General features: G+C 38.6%; 1 protein-coding gene across 1 annotated transcript; it reads right to left on the bottom strand.

The window, feature by feature from the left end:
• Positions 1 to 1601: 1601 nt before the first annotated feature.
• LOC115417633 (deleted in malignant brain tumors 1 protein-like) lies at positions 1602 to 19983 on the bottom strand. Its single transcript, XM_030131646.1, has 14 exons — positions 19689 to 19983; positions 18914 to 19537; positions 10804 to 10809; positions 10379 to 10696; positions 9883 to 10251; positions 7800 to 8256; positions 7307 to 7681; positions 5996 to 6405; positions 5524 to 5892; positions 5216 to 5424; positions 4846 to 4994; positions 3698 to 3940; positions 3445 to 3604; positions 1602 to 1769 (listed from the first exon to the last, which is right to left on the bottom strand). The coding sequence occupies exons 1-14, from the start codon at positions 19960 to 19962 to the stop codon at positions 1602 to 1604; spliced, it is 4131 nt and encodes a 1376-aa protein (XP_029987506.1). The 5' UTR covers positions 19963 to 19983.
• Between the last annotated feature and the right edge of the window lie 5476 nt (positions 19984 to 25459).

The raw sequence follows: 25459 nt of genomic DNA, 5'->3' as shown, positions 1-25459 counted from the left end.
TAACTTTATCAAAGCAACTTTCCAAGACTCATTGACAGAATTGACTCGTGTAATTTTTGCACTGCAAATTCATCCTTTGGGCTGGATCGAACCCTTTGGAGGCCCTGTTTTGGTCTGCTGGCTGTATGTGTGACACCCCTGGAATGGAGAAAAATATCAAAAGTGATGTGGGACAGAAGAGCCTCTGCAAGAGTTTAAGGGGTCCTATTTTGTTAAACCCACTTCAAAAAGTTTGAATTTGAACCCTCCATGTGTTGGAAAGCTACTGTATCTTTATACTCATTTTGGAAAAATCGAGCGGATTTCTACGACTTGTTCTAATTCCTGCTTAATTTGTTACATCTGTAGCTAGTTACATCACAACATTTCCACATATAAGGTCAAGACGTCCAATGAACATTTCTCAGAGTACGGCATAATTGTTTGTCAGCAGCAGCGGTTGTAGTCTGTACTGAAAATACGTCCAAACTTTGAGCTGATTACCTAAATGTTCAGTTGTTGGTTGTATTAATGAACACAAGTGGCTAAACAGGACAGAAAGCACAGCCAACAACCTGAAGGGGGTGCGGTGTGAAGTGGCTCATTTGCATTTAAAGGGCCAGCGCTCAAAATGACCTTTCTGGTGTCATTACTCAGAAATAGGCTTGAAGATGGACCTGTGGAGTTGAATTAATGAAGAAGGCAGACCCAAGCATAGCATTTACAGTTTATGTCAATCACAGGGAAATGTTTTAAAATGCATAATTCCATTTAAAAAGGCAAAATATCACTTCTTTAAAGTAAATGTTACAACTGGTTTTTTTTTCAACCTTTCTTCTTCCAAGGCCCCCCTGTGTCAAGTAAAAGGTTATTTTATACAAATGAAACACTACCCGTGCAAGGTTATAATAGTTTTGGATTTTTCACTATAGTTTAGTTTTAGTTTTGACTTTTTTTTTCTCTAATTCAGTTAGTTTTAATTAGTTTTTAGAGCAGGTTTGCTAGTTTTTATTAGTTTTCATTCCCTTCTAAATGCTTAGTTTTAGTTTAGTTCTAGTATTAGTTTTAGTTTCGTCGTATCTTTTCTCTTCCTTGCCGTCAAATTCAGATAAATCCCATACAAGGCTCTGCTGCTTTCTCCCAACTTTAGTCTCCATGTTTCCAGGTAGAGTGGGGACCAGAAGATGACTCTAAACCACAAGTGATCACAAGTGACAGATCGTGAAGTGTCAAACTAGCTAAAGTTGCTCAAGTGAAATAAATCGATTTCATATCAATCGAACATTGACAACGACGAAAACGAAGGGAATTTTATCCCTAATTTTGATCCGTTTTAGTTAGTTTTGTAAGCACACAATACAGTTTCAGTTAGTTATCATTTTTTATTTTAATTATAGTTTTTTATTTATTTGAGTTAATGAAAATGTTTTTACAGTTCTAGTTTTCGTCATTTCGTTAGTTTTCGTTAACGATAAAGACCTTGTACCCGTGGACTATTTGTTCAGTTAGATTTGGTTTCTTTCACTATTTTGTTATTAGAGTATTTTTCTGGTTTTTTTTTTTTTTTTTTTTTGAAACATCCACAGCCATCTCAGGGCCCCCTATTAGCTCTCTGAGGCCCCCTAATGGCCAGTGGCCCCCCGTTGAGAACTGCTGGTGTACAGGGTGGTACTAAGACATGTTATGTTGAACAGTTTAGAGACGGCTGCACTGATGAAAAGACAGGAGGCAGAGATGGAGGTGGGAGAGCTGAAGATATTGATGTTTTCTTTGGCAGTGATGAGGATGGACTGGATTAGGAACAAGCTCATCAGAGGGACAGCTTAGGTTGGACGATTTGGGACAAAGTGAGAGACTCCAGACTGAGATGGTTCGAACATGTGCAGAGGAGGGATGATGAATATATTGGTAGAAGGATGATGAAGATGGAGTTACCAGGCAGGAGGCAAAGAGGAAGACCAAAGAGGAGATTTATGGATGTGGTGAAGGAGGATATGCAGGTAGAAGATACAGGAGACAGGGTCAGATGGTAGTAGACGATTTGCTGTGGTGACAGTTAAAGGGAGCAACCCAAAGTAGTAGCAGTACACAGTGGTGGAATAAGTATTAAGAAGACAGATGGCTAAACACTGCTTCCATAACTCTATGAGTACTCTAAAAGTACGTTAAAGGCCCTGTGTGATAGATTCAAGGGAATTTAAGAAACTCTAACTGCAAAAATAGAAAATTATATTAATAATTATGTATTTATTGCTGTTTCATTGTGTTAAAATAGGAATCTATGGTTGTGTTAAATAAGAATGAGCTGTTTATATCAGTAGTGGGAGCAGACCACTGTGTTGTATGCCATGTTTCTATAGCAACTTGTCTCCTTTCTCTGTTTGATGGTAGGTGATAACGCTGTCACTTTCTATTGATGAGTTTATAACAGAATTAACACTTCCTTAATTTGTTTTTGTTTCTTCCTTTATGTACAGTCATATGTATAATGTAGTCTTAATCCAGCCACTGGTTCCAGTTTTAGGTCTAGTTGTAGTTCTAGTTCTGGTCTCTACTGCCAGTCACATGCCCAAATAAATGGAGATGCTTGCACCAGAAAGGGCATCCAGTATAAAATATCTGCTAAACTTAATGTGTAAATATTTATATAGACTTCAGTTAAGTTTTATGTGTGCTCTACTTCAATACTGTGAAATTTGTACATGACAGTTGAAGCCTAGTCTCAAGATGATTTCCCTATTCTGTCATACACTGTATACAGTTAAAGTTACCTTTATATTGTGTGACAGAGTGAATATGAGTGTGAAAGTGTAGCCCACATGCAGACTGTGGACAACACATGGATGTCAAGATTTAGCTCTAAATATTTGTTTTCAGTTGTCATATTGTGATATTTTGATTAAATAAACACAGGAAGCAGGGATGTTCTGTCGCCTTCACTTTTATTGTAACAAATGTGCATGAATTATTTATTATTATTATTTGTTTATTAGTTTTTGCAAAGCAACAGTTGGAAGAGTTATATACAACTTATTGTATGATTAGGAGTTCCTCTTTTCATGTAGAGTACAGGATGGATTACTTTATGTTTATGAATTATCAAATATACCAGCTGAATTATTGTTATTAATTATTGGTTGAAAAAAACTAACCTTAAAATACATTTTTTTAAAAACTGATTCTGAAGAAAAAACTTAGTCCAGTGACTTTCTCCCTGAAAATTGAGGAAAAAAGAAAAAAAATGACTTCACTGTAATCAATGTTAGCTTAAAATCAGATTGTGATTCTACTCACAGGTGATCGGTCCAATGGTCAGAGGTTGTATTGGGATGGAGTTGGCAACAGAGCGAGCATTCCTCCCTCTGCAAAACTGCAAAGTGGAACAAACATTTTAAAACTCAGTGTTTTAACTAGTATTAACTATGGGCTGAGGGTGTTGTGGTAAATGTGAAATGAGTGACTCACTGGAACACAACGGGAAATTCTGGGGTTACACAGACTGAGGTGGCAGTGAAGGTAAACAGGCCTGTATTCACCCTCTGGCAGGAAGAGCAGCGCAGAGAAACGAGCCTGGAGGGATAAGCCACTCTCAGTCAACACCACCTGTTGGGGGTCAGTGGGACACCTACAGCACAGAGGATGAAACGAGTTATTTTACACTGAAACTTTTCCCTTTTAGATTACAAACCATGTGCTGAAGCACTAGACGGACACATACTTGTTCTGGATCATATAGTATCGAAATGGGTCATTTAGGTTTGGTGTGTAAGTGCTGTAGCAGTCCTCCAGAACAGCCACAAACATTGGATCTCTCCTCGTCACAGTGACCTTCACATACATTGGTGAACCCACCGGCAGGCTGGTCAGGCCAGATGGGTAAGCGTTAATATAGTCAGGGTCACGGTACAGAGTCAGGAAGGCTACGGGTTCGCTACCCACACCTGAAATTCCACCTGAGAGCCTGTCAAGAAAACATATATTTGTATTAATAAGCCAATTCTGGTTTCCAGTTTTTGTGATTACTGTTCTTATATTCTTATATTATGGACACTTTTCAATCAAACAATTAGTCAGTTCAGTTTATACACAAAGCAAATGAAATATAAGTATGTACATTATCTGGAGCAGATAATAGGGATTTATTACCTCCGCCAAGGAGGTTATGTTTTTGCCAGGGTTTGTTTGTTTGTTTGTTTGTTTGTTTGTTTGTTTGTTTGTTTGTTTGTCTGTCCGTTAGTGTGCAACATAACTCAAAAAGTTATGGACAGATTTGGATGAAATTTTCAGGGTTTGTTGGAAATGGGATAAGGAAGAAATGATTAAATTTTGGTGGTGATCGGGGGGGGGGGGGGGGGGGGGGGGGGGGGGGGGGGGGGGCACTGATCAGCCTTGGCGGAGGGCTGCGCTCTCCGAGTGCTTCTAGTTAATATATTGTTTAGATTGGGAAAAAAATCCAATCTGAAAGATATTTAAAAAAAAAAACTCACAAAAGAAATTAAACCACCTAATCTGACCTACATACACAGTCCACACAGTGATTTGTCCTGTCACTCAAAACATCAGTTAACTCTGGATCTTTTTTTTTTTTTTTTTCAATAAATACAAACACTTGAGAAATGGCAGTAACAGGACGTTTTAATTGGACATCAAGGAGAGAAAGTTATTAGTGCCAGCTTTTTAAGATATTTAAGCTTGAATGTATTTTAGTCACAAATGCTGCCTTAAGATCTACTTGAAAACAGGCAAATATGTCGATTATGATTAATCTCATCAAAGGTCTGTTGTGGACTTCTATGAACTGCACTGAAACACTATATGTAAGTTTGCATTATAGTATCATAGTATGATGTGTTGTAGATAACTTACTCTAACGGCCTGACAGCTCCCCGCAGACTGGTGTCTACATCCAGGGAATAAGCACAGGAGAAGGGAAGACTCACAGGGATGCTGAAGGATGCATTGTTTTGAGGGTAGACAAATAGGCTGTTGGAATAGATGACGTGTGTGCTGTTGGTCTGGAAAAAAGATGATGATCAATGTGTTTACTTAATCTGTAGTTTTATCCTTTATGTATTGCTTTCATCACTGTATTTTTGAGTGAGAAATTCTCTTTCTGAGGTGAGTCAGAGCAACACTTGGAGTTTTTAAAAAACAAATGTACACACAATGTAGGGCAGTACAGGACAAACACAACACAATAAATGAAACAGTAAAGAAAAAACAGTTAATTCTTTACCATCTGTGAAGTTCCACAGTGTCCACTTCGGGCCGCCGTTTCATACCACACAATGTTACTTTGTTTTCTGGTCCAAGTGCAGTTGCGGTCCACCAGGTGTCCAGAAAGAGGGTTAAAACCATTCACTGTCACGCTAAGCAAATTCAGACCTACTTGGAGGTGATCATCAGCACAATTTATGTCGAAAATCTGGATTGGAGAGGTCTGGGCTATTGAAAGACATAAAAGAGAGAAGGGAAAAGAAAACATTTCACCCCTCCATAGTAAATTAATCACAACTTTGTGTTAAGATCTACAAATATACTCACGTTCACAAACAACGCCAGCATCTTCAACATGACCACAGTTGTGGACTCCAAATCCTGGATGTCTGCAGTCTGTTACTGATGGTTCATTTCCACGACAGGCAACATCGTCCAACCAGATGGGTCCAGTGCCCTGTCCAAAAGCTGCATTTGAAAGTGCTGAACGAGCCCGACCACAGCCCAGCTGTCTGCACACCACATTAGCATCATTTAGGTCCCAGCCATCATCACACACTGTCCCCCACTGTCTTTGATGGTAGAGCTCCACTCTGCCAGAGCAGCGGTTGTCAGAGTTGACCAGCCTCACTGGTGAATAAGCTAACAGGAAAACATGCACCACAGGGATTGTTAATGGAAGATACACATGAAAGGCTGATGTTATGACAAGTCAGTGGAAAAAATCTAATGTTAAACAAGTTAACACATGTATTTCACATTTTTTGGTGCATGTAAAAAATCAAGACTTTGTTGGCACATATGTGCATAAATTTGTGTTTACCTTCACAAACGACACCAGCATCTTCTCCGTGGTTGCAGTTGTGACTCCCAAACCCTCTGTGTCGACACTGTGTGAGTTCTGACTCGCTGCCTGAGCACACGACATCATCTAACCAAATAGGCCCGGTGCCCTGTCCAAAATGTGCAACTGATGGAGCTGACAGCACCCTGCCACAGCCCAGCTGTCTACACACCACCTGACCATTAGCCATATTCCAGCCATCGTCACAAACTGTCCCCCATCGTCCACTGTGGAAGATCTCCACTCTGCCAGAGCAGGAACCGTTCCCTCCATTGACCAGACGGACATCCCCCTCCACTGCAGTGCTGTTGGCCACTGGTGTTGTGGCTTGTGTTGGTGGATCAGGGGTGGTTGGTGCAACTGTGCTGTTAATTTGTGGATGATCTGAAAGAAAATGATATGTGAATCCACAGGACAAATGTATTTATCACAATATAAAAATACCACCCACATCTAGGCCAAAGAAAGTAATCACCTGGATTTCTTTCAACCAAATAGTTAAGATCCTTCCTTTGGATATTTTCTACAGGGATTAATGCATCAATTCTAAGTTCTTTACACCTTAAGTGATGCAGTGAGTAGCTTGTCATTTCTTCAACAACCATCAGTTTACTAGTGAGCACAAGTTTAGACAACAATCACTGAGTTCATCTGGCTTGTGAAAAAGTAGTTCAGGGACCATGAGAAATCATTTTCTCACATGGACTGGCCACTACGGACGTCAGACCTAAACTTTGTCTGTGTGCTGTGATGGTGAAAACTTTATGCAGTCATTTAACTCTCCCATCATCAATACTACAGCCTGGCCAAGTATTATTACAGCTATGGACAGAAATGAATGTTATGATATTGCATAACATTATTATGCCATAGTGAATATATGGTATAATAAAAGCAAAGTGAGGTCCAGTGAAATATTAGAGTGTGGAACTTTTTTTACCCAAGCAGTGCAGATCACAACAATAATAATAACAGTCAGATCCACCAGACTGTGTAATAGTAGTTCATTAAAGTAAAGGATCCAGTACTTCTTGGACTGCTGAAAAACTACACCCTGCTTTGTTACCAGCACTAATGAGGAGCAGTGTAGTATTCTCATCTTAATTCAAACTAAATGTATTATTATTACATTCATGACTGATAGATTTGATTTTGTTCAACTCTTTCTGTAGTATATGGTCAAAGCTGGGATTCATCATTAAATTGATTTCTGTAGTTAAATAGGACATAAATGACTACTTTAAACATATTTTAACTAGCTATGACTTACAATCACAGACAACACCAGCATCTTCATTATGACCGCAATTGTGGACTCCAAATCCTGGATGTCTGCAGTCTGTTACTGATGATTCATTTCCACTACAGGTAACATCGTCCAACCAGATGGGTCCAGTGCCCTGTCCAAAAGCTGCATTTGAAAGTGCTGAACGAGCCCGACCACAGCCCAGCTGTCTGCACACCACATTAGCATCATTTAGACCCCAGCCATCATCACACACTGTCCCCCACTGTCTTTGATGGTAGATCTCCACTCTGCCAGAGCAGCGGTTGTCAGAGTTGACCAGTCTCACTGGTGAATAAGCTAACAGAAAAACATGCATCAGAGGGATTGTTAATGGAAGATACACATGAAAGATTGATGTTTTGACAAGTCAATGGAAAAAATGTTATGTTAAACAAGCTAAAGCATGTATTTTACATTTTTTGGTGCATGTAAAAAATCAAGACTTTGTTGGCACATATCTGCATGAATTTGTGTTTACCTTCACAAACGACACCAGCATCTTCTCCGTGGTTGCAGTTGTGACTCCCAAACCCTCTGTGTCGACACTGTGTGAGTTCTGACTCGCTGCCTGAGCACACGACATCATCTAACCAAATAGGCCCGGTGCCCTGTCCAAAATGTGCAACTGATGGAGCTGACAGCACCCTGCCACAGCCCAGCTGTCTACACACCACCTGACCATTAGCCATATTCCAGCCATCGTCACACACCGTCCCCCACTGTCCACTGTGGAAGATCTCCACTCTGCCAGAGCAGGAACCGTTCCCTCCATTGACCAGACGGACATCCCCCTCCACTGCAGTGCTGTTGGCCACTGGTGTTGTGGTTTGTGTTAGTGGATCTGAGGGGGTTGGTGTCACTAGTGTTGTGGTTTGTTGGGGTGGATCTGAGGGGGTTGGTGCAACTGTGCTGTTAATTTGTGGATGATCTGAAAGAAATTGATATGTGAATCCACAGGACAAATCTAATTTTCACAATATAAAAATACCACCCACATCTAGGCCAAAGAAAGTAATCACCTGGATTTCTTTCAAGCAAATAGTTAAGATCCTTCCTTTGGAGTTCTTTACACCTTAAAGTTCTTTACACCTTAAGTGATGCAGTGAGTAGCTTGTCATTTCTTAAACAACCATCAGTTTACTAGAAAGCATAAAGTTTGGACAACAGTCACTGAGTTCATCCGGCTTGTGAAAAAGTAGTTCAGGGACCATGAGAAATCATTTTCTCACATGGACTGGCCACTACGGACTTCAGACCTAAACTTTGTCTTTGTGATGCGATGGTGAAGACTTTATGCAGTCATTTAACTCTCCCATCATCAAAACTAGAGCCTGGCCAAATATCATTGCAGCTATGAACAGAAATGAATGTTATGATATTGCATAACATTATTATGCCATAGTGAAAATGTGGCAAAATAAAAGCAAAGTGAGGTCCAATGAAATATTACAGTGTCGGACTTTTTTCCCCAAGCAGTGCAGATCACAACAATAATAATAACAGTCAGATCCACCAGACTGTGTAATAGTAGTTCATTAAAGTAAAGGATCCAGTACTTCTTGGACTGCTGAAAAACTACACCCTGCTTTGTTACCAGCACTAATGAGGAGCAGTGTAGTATTCTCATTTTAATTCAAACTAAATGTATTATTATTACATTCATGACTGATAGATTTGATTCTGTTCAACTCTTTCTGTGGTATATGGTCAAAGCTGGGATTCATCATTAAATTTATTTCTGTAGTTAAATATGAAATAAATGACTACTTCAAACTAGGGATGCACTGATACCACTTTTTTCCAGACCGAGTACAAATACAAGTACTTACATTTGAGAACTTGCCGATACGAGTACCGATATGAATACTTAATAATACTATTACAGTTCTTAGCTGCTTTTGTAAATGTGCTTTACTGTTGTTGTTATTAGTCTGACTGGAACAAAGTACTGATACTGACATTTAATGTGTTGGAATGAGCGTTTCTCAATAAATCCACCAGGGGGCGCCGCTCTTAATTAACCACAGTGGACAAATACCAGGAGAAAAGTGAAGTTTTTTGAGAAGAAGATAGTCAGTAATAATAAACATGGAGATGACAGAAGTAACACTATTGTGGATACTAATGTTTATATTGACACTGATGAAGGTAGTTGTCATAAATATGTCAGTAGTTTTTTACTAACTCACACAGTCACTCTTTGAACAGATCCTCTACCTTCACGGTTCCCAGTGGTATTCTCTGTCTGGGTACGCATCCGAGAGCACCTGGAAAACGTATGGAATGTACGCAGAGGACGGACAGAACGCTCAGCGTTACTTTTGTCACTGTCATTTATTTTGAAAAATTTTCACACTGCTGACATTACTCCTCTGTCACATACCTGCTGCACTTAGCTGCGAATCTCACACTACCGTAAATGGTATCGGTGTGGTTGTATTGGAGTACGAGTACGAGTACAAGTACACACACTGAGTATTGGACCCGATACCAGTACTGGTATTGGTATCGGTGCATCCCTACTTCAAACTTATTATAATTTGTTACAACTTACAGTCACAGACAACACCAGCATCTTCAACATGACCACAGTCGTGGACTCCAAATCCTCGATGTCTGCAGTATGCTATTGATGGTTCATTTCCACTACAGCCAACTTCGTCCAACCAGATGGGTCCAGTGCCCTGTCCAAAAGCTGCATTTGAAAGTGCTGAACGAGCCCGACCACAGCCCAGCTGTCTGCACACCACATTAGCATCATTTAGGTCCCAGCCATCATCACACACTGTCCCCCACTGTCTTTGATGGTAGAGCTCCACTCTGCCAGAGCAGCGGTTGTCAGAGTTGACCAGCCTCACTGGTGAATAAGCTAACAGAAAAACATGCACCACAGGGATTGTTAATGGAAGATACACATGAAAGACTGATGTCATGACAAGTCAATGGAAAAAATGTTATGTTAAACAAGTTAAAGCATGTATTTTACATTTTTTAGTGCATGTAAAAAATCAAGACTTTGTTGGCACATATCTGCATGAATTTGTGTTTACCTTCACAAACGACACCAGCATCTTCTCGGTGGCTGCAGTCGTGACTCCCAAACCCTCTGTGTCGACACTGTGTGAGTTCTGACTCGCTGCCTGAGCACACGACATCATCTAACCAAATAGGCCCGGTGCCCTGTCCAAAATGTGCAACTGATGGAGCTGACAGCACCCTGCCACAGCCCAGCTGTCTACACACCACCTGACCATTAGCCATATTCCAGCCATCGTCACACACCGTCCCCCACTGTCCACTGTGGAAGATCTCCACTCTGCCAGAGCAGGAACCATTAATTCCATTGACCAGACGGACATCCCCCTCCACTGCAGTGGGTGGTGTAGGGGTGGGTGGTGGAACTTGTCCTGGAAGCTCTGTTTCCAGTAAAAAATAAAATAAAAGTAAAATAACATATGCATGTATTTATGCTTACTGATATCTGTATTTGGTCATAAAATATTTTTTCCTTTTAAAGAGGTAAATGGATCACATGACAAATACTGTTGGAATGAAGCAATATAATGCAATACCTGCACAGTATGCAAGATGGCAGGCGGATGGTGCAACAAGTTTGTAGACGTAGTACTGTCCATAGCACTTCTTTACATGGATTGTGTGTGAGCTAAAATAGCAGCAATCGGAATTCCATGTGTTGCATACATGGCGGGTAACAATACTCTCTGACTGGTGAGGATGCGGTTCCGCTAGCCACATAGGAGCATGTGTTCCACATGAGTATGCTTCTATACACCTCTCTGGAATACTTGCACTGATGCCTCCTAAATACATGCGATACCAGCCTTGCCAGTTAACATGCTGGTCACAATGTACAGTCACATTATTATTTACTGAACGCCAGGCATCATCCACCACAGTGTAGTGCTCACAGGGATCAGCACAGTAGCTAGTGCCATTAAGAGTGATGCAGTCCCAACCTGTGGGACATCTAGTGCCTCCACAGTAGAACTGGACAGATTGAGAAGAGTTCCCTGATCTGGAGCTGGATGAAGGTGCCAGACATTCAAATGAGCCTGGTGTGTTTCTGCAAACCTGAGGTGATACACAGGGTGATTTGGGGAGAGAGCACTCATCAGTGTCAACACAGCCTTTCTCTGGTGACCAGTGATAGCCTGAGCTGCAGCAAGACGAGTCACTACAGAGTTTTGTATCATAACAGCTGACACCATCACCCACAAAGCCTTCTTTACAGACACAGGATAAGGCCCTGCTGGTGAGGGTATCGCCTCGCTGTTGTAACTCCTGGCAGGTGGCTTCATTATGACAGGAATCACAGCTAGTCACAAGTGTACCTGTGAAGAGTAAGCAATATCTTAAACCTTATACATCTATGTAAAGTATTCAGGAGAAACATTCATATTTAACAGGTTGTAAAATCTTTAATAATAATAATAATAATAATAATAATAATAATAATAATAATAATAATAATAAATTGCATTTATAAAGCACTTTTCATTCAGCAGAATATCAAAGTGCTACAGAGAGAAAACAGTCCAATAAAAAATAAAAATACTGTATCAGGAATAAAAGACTAGGCGAATAAAACAGAGCATCATGGTGGCTCATAAAAAGCCTGTCTAAACTGGAATGTTTTTAGCCCCTTTTTGAAGGAGTCCAGTGACTGAGGAGCTCTGAGGTGGTCAGGGAGGGAGTTCCAGATACGGGGGGTGGGAGAGGAGAAGGCCCAGTCACCCATGGTCCGAAGTTTAGTTCTGGGGGGAGGAGGAGGTTGGTGCTGTGGGGCCGGAGACTACGGGTGGAGGTGTGAGGAGGTTCTTGAGGTAGTCGAGGGTGTGATTATGGAGGCACTTGAAGGTGATGAGGCCGGCCTTATAAGTAATTCTGAAGGGGATTGGTAGCCAGTGGAGGTTATGGAGAATGGGAGTGATATGTTCTTGTTTATGGGTCCGTTTGAGGATTCTGGCAGGACTGTTTTGAATGGACTTTCCTAATGGTTTGGACAGTAGCAGGACTAAAAAACAACTTAGGACATTGCTTTTCATTTACTTAAATATCTATTGATCAATGAGCGATTATTTTTATGTTTTATATATACTGACATCATTTTTACATGTTCTATATGTAAAGCTGGTAGTTATAAACTTGTGGGAAATACAGTGAAATTTAATAAATACATACGCTATAGGGGTCACCAATTCTGGTCCTCGAGGGCCGTTATCCTGCATGTTTTAGATGTAACCCTCTTCCAACACACCTGATTCAAATGATAAGCCTATCGTCAAGCTCTGCAGAAGACTGATAATGACTGTCAGGTGTGCTGGAAGAAGGAAACATCTAAAACATGTAGGAGACCGGCCCTCGAGGACCAGGATTGGTGACCCCCGTGCTATATGGTCAAAATATTGGGACACATCGGAGCAGTTTGTTGTTTCTTCCCATTCCTGGTGATTTGGAATATTATCATGATAAAACTTTTCATATCAACTGTTGTCATTGTTTATCATGATGAATGTCAAATCAATATTTCTTTTAAAATAAATATTGCATCTTATTTATTGTCATTAACTCATTAATTTCCGGATGGAGATTCAATGTCCCCAAATCTAGGACCACACGCTACAGGAACAGCTTTGTTCCTGCTGCTATTTCTCTTTTAAATAAGCCTTGATGCACTTCACTTGATTTCAGTTCTTGGGGTCTGGCTTATTTTAACGTGGTCTTAACTTATTTATCATTTATTTATTTATTGTCCCTTGTATTATATCATTATATCATGTCTGTATTATGCTTTTTAGAGGTTTTATATTGTCATTTTTAGTGATATCTGATGACTTTTATTAACTTTCGTCAGTTTTAAAAAAAAATCTGTTTATTTTTAGTGTGTTTTAAACCATGATCAGTGAGCTGCTGGGAGTACCTGTCCATGTCATTTGTCTCTGCTGTTTTTAATCTGTTCCCTGTATGTGTCCTGTAGTTTTAATGTTTTTGTGTTTAACGTTTGAGATGCCCTTTGCAGACTGCAGAACAAATCTACCCACAGATATCAATAAAGTCACCTTGAACATTGAACCTTGATTAATTTTCTGAATTTCTTAGTCCACGAAAGGGTGATATTCCAGTTACCAGTGGCTGAGGGCGGGGTACACCCTGAATGTGACACCCACTTATCACAGGGCCGACATATAAAGAGACAAACAACCATTCCCTCTCACACTTACACCCATAGGCAATTTAGATTGACCAATTAACAATTAAGACATTAGTGCACCTCTTTGGATGGTGGGAGGAAGCTGGGGTACCCGGAGGGAACCCATGCAGATATAGGGGAGAACATGCAAACATCACACAGAAAGCCCCCACCCACCCACACATGAAATTTCAATGTCAAGTAAAATTATGTAAAAATACATTCTTAGATATTTTGTAAGTGGTTTACATGATATTGTAAATACAATCAACATTGAAGATGAAATAATAATTATCAATCTGGTTTTGTAGCCCAGCCCACTGTAGCTATGAAACGCCTGAATTCAATGTGTCCCAGTACTTTTGTCCATATAATGTATTTATCAGGTTGGAAAGCTTCATCCTTTATTTTGAGTATCAGAATTTTTAATAAAAAATGTTTAGACTGGTTATTCTGGTCTATTCACTGATGCTCACTGTGGCACAAAATAGAGAATTTTTTTTTTTCTTGGAATAAGATGAAAAAAATGTTTCTAAAAATGTCTAAATAAACTCTAGAACAAGTTAACAAATGGCTTACCTGATGTGCTTCCTGTAAAAATGTGGAAGATTAGGAGCAGTGAGAAACCCCTCCACACCCCCATGATTAGTCAGTCCAAGATGCAAACTTCCTTAAAAAAAAAATTCAAGACACAAAGTGACATAAAATGCTTCTTCAGAAATGACCAGTTGTAACGCCTCATTTTAAAAATGATCCCTCCAAGCATAAAACACATAAACTATGTTCTTTTGTTGCACTTATTTTTGTACTTACTTTGCAGAGCTGTTGTAGAAATCTAGGTGTTCACATAAAGATGCCTGAAAGAATCCAGTGGAGAGTGAGGTTCAGGGAATTTATACACTTGCATTTGTGTAATGAAGACTGTAAAACATCATGATTGGTTAAACAAAGTAGGTCAGAGAGAGCAATGATTAATATGACATCAAGAGAGTTACTTATTAGTCAAAATAATACAAAAGAGTTCCAGTCAAACAAAACTTATGATCGAACAATGTCTCCTGCCAATAGAAAGGATTTTATACTAGTGCAATAAATCTTGAACTGATGTCGAAAGACAAAATATGTTTATGTCCTCATATGTTTGCACAATGAACTAATATAAATGAGCGGCTCATTTAGAAACAGTGCCTTTACTGTGCATTTTAATGTACAGTACATTGCTTATGACATAAGGTGAAATGTTTTTATAAATCAAAAAGTTGTGTTTAAATTTTTTGTATCTCACAACAGTGCACTAAATTAGCTGACCTTAACCTTTCAACCAGTTTATGACAGATGAGGTATATTGTTTCCAACTGTTATCATTGGGGAATTTCTTGAAGGCTTTCCTGTAAATTTGAAGCATCATATTTCACAACACTCACTCTTTTATGTGTTTATTGTTCAGAGGTAAATGGTTGACTAGACGTTTTGTTCCACTGTACACTTTACTTTTATAAGAGTGCACTAATAAGATTTTTACATCACAATCCTGGGGAGGTCTAATGAAGACTGAAAGCTTTCATTATTCATTGTCAGCTGGAGCTCAGAAAGTATTTTGAACTTTGTTGAACGTGGTAAACCTTAGCAAAACATAAGTGCACCTAACATCGAAAAGTAGATATTTTAATTTTATCGGAAAGGGATAAGGGCAGCACAGTGATACAGGCACTTTCACCTCACAGGTCATGGGTTCAATTTCAGCGCCAAGGCCTTTCTATGTGGAGTTTGTGTGTTCTTTTCATGTCTGTGTGGGTTTGCTCCAGGTATTTCGGCTTCCTTCCACCGACAAGCAGAAATATCTTAATTGGTCTGTCTAACCCATGAGTGTCAAACTCATTTTCGTTCAGGGGTCAAATTCAGCCACATTTAGTCTGAAGTGGGCCGGATCAGTAAAATGAAAACATGATTATATATAAATAATGTCAACTTCAAACTTTCTTTACATGATGAAAATGTTCACATCTACAAACTGTCATTTAAAACAATGCGAATAACATGAATAACCTAAAATTTCTTAAAATAAGTGCAATTTTACAATATTATGCTTCAGTTTATCATTTTCACATGTAAATTACAACTTACGGATCACGGTGGATCTGCAAATACACAAAACATTTAGTAACAGGCAGCATATTGTTAAAATTACACTGACTTTTCTTAAGACATTTCAGGTTTTTCATATTTGTTCAGGATATTTATGTTTTTTGTAAAATGATAGTTTGTTTTAGTGTAAATACAGAAAAATTACATAAAAATATTTACATTTAAAAGAGAAAAATTTGGAGTTGTGAGTATTTAAAGGTTATTATGATAATACTATTATGATATACAAAATGTGGCTCATAATGTTGCCTTGTAGTTGTCATATTTTCATGTTTTTTCTGAAATAAAGACAGATGAGAATAGGAGAAGCTCTGATGCTTTTGATTCAAATTTTTATTACATGCTCATTTATCCATTTATTTCAACAATGGAAAATACAATTCAGTGCAGTGACTTTCCCCCTGTAAACCAAGAAAGAAAAGGAAAAAAATGAGTTCACTGTAATCAATGTTAGCTCAAAATCAGATTGTGATTACTACTCACAGGTGATCGGTCCAATGGTCAGAGGTTTTGTTGGGATGGAGCTGGAAACAGAGCGAGAGTTCCTCCCTCTGCAAAACTGCAAAGTGGAACAAACATTTTAAAACCCAGTGTTTTAACTAGTATTAACTATGGGCTGAGGGTGTTGTGGTAAATGTGAAATGAGTGACTCACTGGAACACAATGGGAGCTTCTGGGGTTACACAGACTGAGGTGGCAGTGAAGGTAAACAGGCCTGTATTCACCCTGTGGCAGGAAGAGCAGCGCAGAGAAACGAGCCTGGAGGGATAAGCCGCTCTCGGTCAACGCTACCTGTTGGGGGTCAGTGGGACACCTACAGCGCAGAGGATGAAACGAGTTATTTTACACTGAAACTTTTCCCTTTTAGATTACAAACCATGTGCTGAAGCTCTAGACGGACACATACTTGTTCTGGATCAGATAGAACTGCACTGTGTCATCAGGGTTTGGTGTGTAAGTGCTGTAGCAGTCCTCCAGAACAGCCACAAACACTGGATCTGTTTCCTCCACAGTAACACCCACATACAGTGGTGAACCCACTGGCAGGTTAACTAAGCCTGCTGGGTAAGCACTGGTGTACTCCGAGTCACGGTACAGAGACATGGAGGCTCTGGCTTTGTGACCCAAACCTGAAATTCCACCTGAGGGCCTGTGAAGAAAACATGCATTTATATGATTTAAACTAGACTTCTGTCCGTATTTTGTAGCTAGTTTTCTTTTATGACACCACTTTACAAATAGATGTGTCTTTGTCCACACATAAGTCCAAATCTACAGCACATTTTGACAGGAAAGGTTGATCTATAGATGCAGACACACAATTTTTCATTTTTCATTCTGCATGAGGACAACCTGTTTTTCAGATTTTCTCCGAAATAAAGGGAGCTATTGTTCTGAAAAAAAAAAAAAAAAGAAAAGAAACAAGTGGTGTCAGTCACAACAAACCTCGCCCCTTGCACATATTGTAACTTATTTTGGCATCGATCCAGCTGATGTCATCATGTCTATGCATGTGCTGATGTCAACATATCAGTTGCCTCTATACATGTGCCATGCGTGAAGTGAATTGAATCAAAATTTATGTTTTTATTGATATTTGAAATTTCACCCATTAAAAGTAAATGGGAGAGGAAAAAAGATTTAACAGAATTCATAAAAATTTTTAACTTTGACCTTTATTGCCAAAACGTAACCACATGTATTGTGGGTCATTGGCCGTCTATAAACCAAATTTGGTATGAATCGAACCCATAGTTTTGCTGCTAGAGTGTTAACAATCAAAGAAAGAAAAAAACTGAAACAAAAACAGTACCACTTGCCTCCCCTTCGGGGGGCGGGGTAAAAATAACATATATGCTGTATGACAACACCTGTCAACATGATCACTTTCTAGAAGACAATGCAAAACTGGCAGAATCTTTTCATTCAGTTTTATCCACTGTGTTGAATGGCTGTTTTAAACATTGTAACTTCACATTTGGTATTTACTCCTGGTGTTCATTCTTTTTTTTTTTTTTAAAGAAAGGAATATGAGATCAGATCCTGGGAGAAAGGTTTAAGGGTCAATAAACTGATTCATGACGTATGTTTCTTTAAGTGTCCCCACAACATATTGGAATCATTGGTGGTAGACATGACATGTAAGGTCCAGTTGAAAGCTTGATTGTAATTGGTCATAATAAGTTGCTGGTGACTACTTAGTCATTCTACCTTTAAAATATGCCATTTGAATGTATATTCTGCTGCTTTGACACAGATTTTGACACTGATAGAGTAATTGAATTCATTCCACACACAAGGAGCTCTGTAAATCATACATTTAAGTTTGTGTCTTTTTACCCTTAATTAGGTGCTTTTCCTGGTCTTGTATATTGAATAGTATGATGTGTTGTAGACTACTTACTGTAATGGTTTGATGGCTCCATCCAGACTGGTGTCTAAATCCAGGGGATAGGCACAGGAGAAAGGAAGACTCACAGGAATGATGAAGGATGCATTGTTTTGAGGGTAGACAAATAAACTGTTGGAATAGATGGCGTGTGTGCTGTTGGTCTGGAAAAAAGATAATGATCAATGTGTTTACTTAATCTGCAGTTTTATCCTGTGTCATATAATGCACCTTTATGATCATGCTTTTCTTTGAGTGTGTTTAGTTTGCCATCTTTGTGGCTATGTCTTTTTAGGGTGTGTGGTACTACCGGAAAGAGCATGTAAAAACAATATCAGAAACAGTCAAGTCATTACCTTCAGTGTGGTTCCACAGGCTCCGATTTGTGGCTTTACTTCATACCACACTAAGTTATTTTGTTTTCTGGCCCAAGTGCAGTTGCGGTCCACCAGGTGTCCAGAAAAAGGATTAAAACCATTCGATGTCATGCTGGGAAAATTCAGAGCTACTTGGAGCTTATCACGGTTACAAAGTAACTGGAAGATCTGGATTACAGGGGGCTGGACCACTAGAAAAATGAAAAGACAGAAGAGAGAGGAAAGAAAAAAGAAAACAATGCTTACCTATATTGTATCTTTAATTGTAATTTTGTAGAAAGAGTTCCAAATTAAAGAATACCTACATTCACAAACAACATGCAGAAAAACATGTACCACAGGGATTGTTAATGGAAGACACACTTGAAAGATTGATGTCATGACAAGTCAATGGAAAAAAATGTAATTTTAAACAAGTTAAAGCATGTATTTTACATTTTATAGTGCATGAATCTGTGTTTACCTTCACAAACGACACCAGCATCTTCTCGGTGGTTGCAGTTGTGACTCCCAAACCCTCTGTGTCGACACTGTGTGAGTTCTGACTCGCTGCCTGAGCACACGACATCATCTAACCAAATGGGCCCGGTGCCCTGTCCAAAATGTGCAAATGATGGAGCTGACAGCACCCTGCCACAGCCCAACTGTCTACACACCACCTGACCATTAGCCACATTCCAGCCATCGTCACACACCGTCCCCCATCGTCCACTGTGGAAGATCTCCACTCTGCCAGAGCAGGAACCGTTCCTTCCATTGACCAGACGGACCTCCCCCTCCACTGCAGTGCTGTTGGCCACTGGTGTTGTCGCTGTAAGGTCAGTTTGTCTTGGATCAGATGTGGTTCCTGAAAATGCCACTGTTTTGCTTGTTAATTCAGTTTGTCTTGGATCAGATGTGGTTCCTGAAAATGCCACTGTTTTGCTTGTTAATTCAGTTGGTCTTGGATCAGGTGTGGTTCTTGAAAATGCCACTGTTTTGCTTGTTAATTCAGTTGTTTTGCTTGTGAGGCCAGTTGGTTGTGGACGAGAAGTTTGTCTTGCTGGACCAGGTGTAGTTGAAGGACGTTGTCCTGTTTTGCTAACCTCTGTTTAGAATGGAGAAACAGAAACCTTATATTTAATATACTGTAATAATTAATTTATTCATTTTTAAGAGGTCAACAGCATTTATGAATTCATCACATTAACCAGATGAATGTGTTTCTGGAATGCTAGTGAGATAACAGAATACAGTACCTGTGCAGTATGCAAGATCACACATAGATGGTTTCTTAAGTCCGTAGATGAAGAAGTGTCCTCCAGTCTGCCGCTCATAGCAGCGCTTCACATAGATCTTATGTGAGTCATAATAACAGCACCTGTCAACCCACGTGTTGCACACAGAACGTTGTACAACAATACCTGACTGACTGGGATGTGGTTCTGTTAGCCACATAGGAGCATATGTTCCACACATGTATTTTTTTATACATTTCTCTGGAATTTGAGCATTGAGGCCCCCTAGATACATGCGATACCAGCCTTCCCAGGAAACCATTTTATCACAGTGTCGAGTCCCATCATATCTGTAATCTATTGCACGCCAGGCATCATCCACCACAGTGTAGTGCTCACAGGGATCAGCACAGTGGCTAGTGCCATTACGAATGATGCAGTCCCAACCTGTGGGACATCTAGTGCCTCCACAGAAGAACTGGACAGATCGAGAAGAGGCCCCTGATCTGGAGCTGGACGAAGGTGCCAGACATTCAAATGAGCCTGGTGTGTTTCTGCAAACCTGAGGTGATGCACAGGGTGATTTGGGGAGAGAGCACTCATCAATGTCAACACAGCCTTTCTCTGGTGACCAATGATAGCCTGAGCTGCAGCAAGACGAGTCGCTGCAGAGTTTTGTATCATAACAGCTGACACCATCACCCACAAAGCCTTCTTTACAGACACAGGATAAGGCCCTGCTGGTGAGGGTATCACCTCGCTGTTGTAGCTCCAGGCAGGTGGCTTCATTATGACAGGAATCACAGCTAGTCACAAGTGTACCTGTGAAAAGTAAATGCACATGTAGTTGCATTTAGCTTCATGAACAAATAAAGCATGCAAGTTCCATACAGTCATGTCCATAAGTAGTTGGACAGTGACACAAACTGTGTAGTTTTGCCTCTGTACACCCCCATATTGAATTTGAAACAAAGCAATCAAGATGTGACTGTTGTGTGGACTTTGAACAAATATTGCGTGAACCATTTAGGAATCATGACCATTTTAAACACAATCCCCCACTTTCAGAGGCTCAAAAGTAATTGGATAAACTATCCTTGGACAAATCCTTGTAAAATACAGCTTTTACTGTATTTTATGTGTGTGAAATGCTGTTAAGGAGAAACATTCATATTTAACAAATTGTGAAGTGTATCCTGACAGTTTGAGTGTAAATAGTTAGAATTAAAAAAATATATATGACACTAGTTGCCCTTAATATTTGTTACTTGAAGCCATTTTTTTTAGTGGAATCAGAAAAAGTAATGGTTCAAAGTGTCAAAACAAAAATCATAAGATGTCAGGTTGCTTACCTGAGGTACTTCCTGTAAAAATCTGCAAGATTAGAAGCAGTAAGAAATCTCTCCACATCCCCATTATTCACCACATCCAGGATACACACTACCTGAAAACAGAAAAAAAAAAATATATATATGTATGCACATTACACATTTGTACACAAATGCTCAGTTTAAAACCACATTTTCCAGTTTTCTTCATTGTATAAAACACAGCACACCCCCAACAGCCTGTACTACCTGACTTAGATGAGGCGCTGTGAGAATAGACCAGTGAGTGAGGATTGGACAATTTATATGTTGGCGTTACAAAGGCTCTACATGTTATTATTAACACAAAGCTTGTCATTGATTAGCAATGTGACTTGAAACAAGTTACTTATTAAAATGATACAAAAGGATGAAAACCAAAAAGAACTGTCACAAAAACAATGTCCTTGGTCAACAGAAGGATTTTATGATATCATCAATCTCCGACTGATGATAAAAGACAAGAAACAGTCTGTGTCTTCATACATTTACACATTCCAGTGTAAAAATGCATCTACAGAGCAACTCATTTAAGAACACCTTCTGTCAACAGCAGTGATTGAAAACAGTGCCTACAGGAAACATGTATGAATGAGACATGTATGAATGACTCTCAGTTCTGAGCTGATGGTAGTGATGTTTGGAAATGGATTCATTTGGGTTGGGTGCAAAAGTGACAAAGCAGTGTTTCAAGTTATATAATTTACGCAATGATGATTACATAATTATGCTTGCACACTCTGTTGCTGTGTCATTGATACCCCCCAATTATCAGACTGAAAATGCTTAATTATAAGGACTTACACATCCAAAAGTCATGCCTGTAAGTGAGTGGCATACAGTACATCGCATGAGACAAGAGAGGCAGTCCACTAAACTACATCTGCTGCTATCACTTATTTTTGTAATGGATTAATCTATTGATTATTTTCTTAAATTTGATTCAATTAAACAATTATTTGAATAAGCAAAATAAAAAAATGTAGAAATGTCCAAAAATTACGAACAATTTGTCCCTTTTTCCAGAACCAGCTGAAACAACAACCCCAAAAGGTATGAAAGTAAATGGATATAAAAACAAATATCTATACAGATATAACAGCAAGAACAGTATAAAAGCACATATAAAAATATTTGCAGATATATAGAAATAACAATAACATAATAGTTTATGAGTATATATACTGTATGTATATATAAACAACAAACAAGTCTTCGACAAATTTGTTTCCAACTTACTAACAACTTAAGATGGAACTAACATACAACTTTGTGTTGATCCTGGTGTCATGTGTGTCACAATAAGCATCCTTGTGAAACACAGTGCTGTATTTGGCAGCAGTGAAATTAAGGAGAATTGTAGTCCAAAAAAAAGTTTTTAATTGAATTGAGTTGATTAATCGATTAATCATTTCAGCTCTACAATAACCCATTTCATGAAACAATAAGAGACCAACAAACCACAACTTTTTTCACTTTCAAAATAATCTTAAATTGACAAAGATCATGCAAGGTGTAACTGATGGCATAATTAATATGGGATTAAAAAAAATGTTTGTGTTTCATCACTGACTGTAATACATATATTTTTTTTTAAAGTATGGTTCATGGACAGGACTTAAACACACTATTCTATCTGTGAGATCTTTAATTAGTCCATTCAAAATGAGTTCAGGCTTGGAGAACTTGGCAGTGATTCTGCACAGAATTCATATAGTTCTTCCTTCTTGTGAAGCACAGTTTCAGGCTGCCTTTTCAATATGTAATGGTGGTTTGTGTTGTGGTGTCCTCATGGAAACCCTACTGGGGATTTGTAAGACAAAATGCAATCTCCTTCAGGATGTGAAGGATCATTGGTGTGTGCTGCTACTCTACAATAAACAGATTACACTATAATTACAGGTAAAAATCTGATTATTTAGTGGTTAACTGGTTTTAGAAATCATTTTAATAAATGTTGAGGTCCCATGTTTTTATTAAGGTTTAAAGAGTTTGGTTTGAATTTTCAAATACCTAGGAGTGCACTATGTTAGATTTTACCCTTTCATGCAGTTTTTGACAGTTTAGATATGAGGCTATAAATGTCATTTCTTATCTTTACTTACAGTAACTTGCTGCAGCCCTTCCTGTTAATTATGATCGTTATATTTCCACACTCATTCTCACTCGTATTTAGGTAAATGGTTAACTAACAGCTTTGTTTCATTACATAAGGAGTGCACCAAGAAGATTTTTACTCACCAGTTCTTGTAGCATTAAATGATATATGGTACTTAATGTTTACCAGAAAGTGCAGTTGTAAATAAGACTGTGTTCTTGTCTGGTTTAATAAAGGTGAAATAAATAAAAACACAATTTTCTTCATAAACATCTCACAGTGTACTTTCACTCAAACATTCACAGGCAGTGGGTAATCAAACCAAAAGTAAACTCTACTTACATATTCAAACAGAAAGCAAAATGTAATGACAATGAACTTAGACTTGTAAGCTTTTTGAGACAAATCGGAATTGCTCCTCTCCAATGGTAGATACTTGGACCCTCAGAGAATGTAGTGGTCCACAAAAGTCAATAGGCCACTGTTTTTATTCCTCCACAATATTAGCCTATTAAACCACAAATAAACCACAGTTTTTTTTCTGTCAGTTGGTGCTTGACTGTTACAAAGGTCTTAGTTCTGATTTGTCAGTTGGTAACAAGATTGTTTATTTAAGGAAGAGTTATTATTTAACTCTTCGTTAAGTTCTCTGTTGGCCTTTAGTTCTCCAGCTATGCAGTGTCTGTTCCTTTTTTATGGTGTTTTCCCTCAGTGCAGTGGCTGTTGTTAGATCTGGAATGTATCTATCTTGTATTCAACATTGCCATGACCTTACTAAGCTGATATTCTGAGAGAAAATTATAGCTAATTTGGGACTAAATTGAGTCATAAATTAAACTTCCGAAGGTGGCAGGTTTAACTTTTGGTTTACCAATTGAATACAATTATTAGACAAGCCACTTTGTTTTGCTTTGTCAGACGGGATTATTTCTAACAGACGTCCATGCACAGGGCTTTTTTGATTTCTGTCAGTTTAACCTGTAGCGATCCAAATATTCATCGGTGACCAAAATTATTCACTGATATAAAGTGTTTAATACCTGTTGATCTAATAATCCTATCAATCCGTGTAAATAATTGGTGTAAAATACAGTTTGTCATCTTTTCATGGTCATCAGATATGACCCATTCGGAAGTTCAGAGGCTCCGTAGTGAACGTGGAAACACTGTCATCTTCTACAACATTGATTCATCCTTAAAACCCATGGAGTTGGATCAATGACAGTGGATGGAGACACTGTTTTATGATCAGTTAATGATGTATTTTGCACAAAAATTGTTCTTTTTCTTCAGTTTTCTCTGTTTTGGATATAATAACCCTCAACTTTAATCTGAGCTTTAATTAACGTCTACATGATCAGTACATTAAACATAGGAAAATACTTGATTTTCACTTAAAAATGTAAAATAAAGAGCGTAATGTTTTAGTAAACAGTGATAAATCACTTAAGAAAAGTTAAAAATAGACAAAAATTAATTTGGGAACTGTCGCAAAATCAGTACTGGGTCTTTGTGTGTTAAGTAGAGACATTTGATATCATGTACCCTTTCATCCCTCTGCTTGGATCAGATTTTCACATGCACTGGGCACTGTTAGATTTTGTTAGACAAGTGTTACAGACATAGCTATGACATCCAAGATAATTTAATACAACATATTCATGTATTGACATTTGACAGAATTGTACCTATCCGTTGTGTGCTCTTCATTTTCAGTTCTACCTGCCTTATACTCACATTCAATTTTATTTCATCCATTCATTTACAGAACCCTCTGGAGAGTTGCATGGCTGGAGCCTGAGAATGTCACCTGACATATACAGATGAACAACTATTCACTCTCACATTCACACCTTTGGATAATTTAGACTGACCAGTTAACATAACTTGACTAATTAAATCACTGAACTTTATGTCTAGAGCACCCACAGAGATACGCCATGTTGGAATTTCATTTCATGCATCTCATTAATTTACTTAAAAAAAAAAGAGAGAGAGAGAGAGAAATATACTAGTCAGCCTTTTGTGGAGAGTGAAACTTTTCTTTTGATCAATAGTACTGAAAGATTGTGCCATCCTGCTGACAATTCTTATCTGAAAACACAGTTGTTGTTTTTTTTTTTTTGGAAATGTATGTTTCTTTGCACAAATCTACAAAACAAAATATTTAGACTTTTGTTTCAGTGATGGGCAGTCTGGGATTTTTTTTAGTCACATCTTTTTATATAATATACATTACATGTTCTGTGTCGTGTTTCACAAATATGGCCCAAATACATCTGCATACACATTATCTCCACACAAGCAACACAACCAAGCACATGCAA

The sequence above is a fragment of the Sphaeramia orbicularis genome, chromosome 1 (assembly GCF_902148855.1).
Source record: "Sphaeramia orbicularis chromosome 1, fSphaOr1.1, whole genome shotgun sequence".
NCBI lineage: Eukaryota > Metazoa > Chordata > Actinopteri > Kurtiformes > Apogonidae > Sphaeramia > Sphaeramia orbicularis.
This window is presented reverse-complemented; position numbering and strand designations above follow the sequence as displayed.

What these genes read in the sequence shown, in the direction of transcription:
- LOC115417633 (XM_030131646.1), bottom strand. Translation starts at nt 19,962, where the DNA reads ATGTATCTAGGGGGCCTCAATGCTCAAATTCCAGAGAAATGTATAAAA. An exon ending in TGCTGGTGTCGTTTGTGAAG is followed by an intron (nt 10,252 to 10,378) that starts GTAAACACAAAT and finishes TCATGACATCAG; the next exon opens with TCTTTCATGTGTATCTTCCA. An exon ending in ACACAAATTTATGCACATAT is followed by an intron (nt 5,893 to 5,995) that starts GTGCCAACAAAG and finishes TCATAACATCAG; the next exon opens with CCTTTCATGTGTATCTTCCA.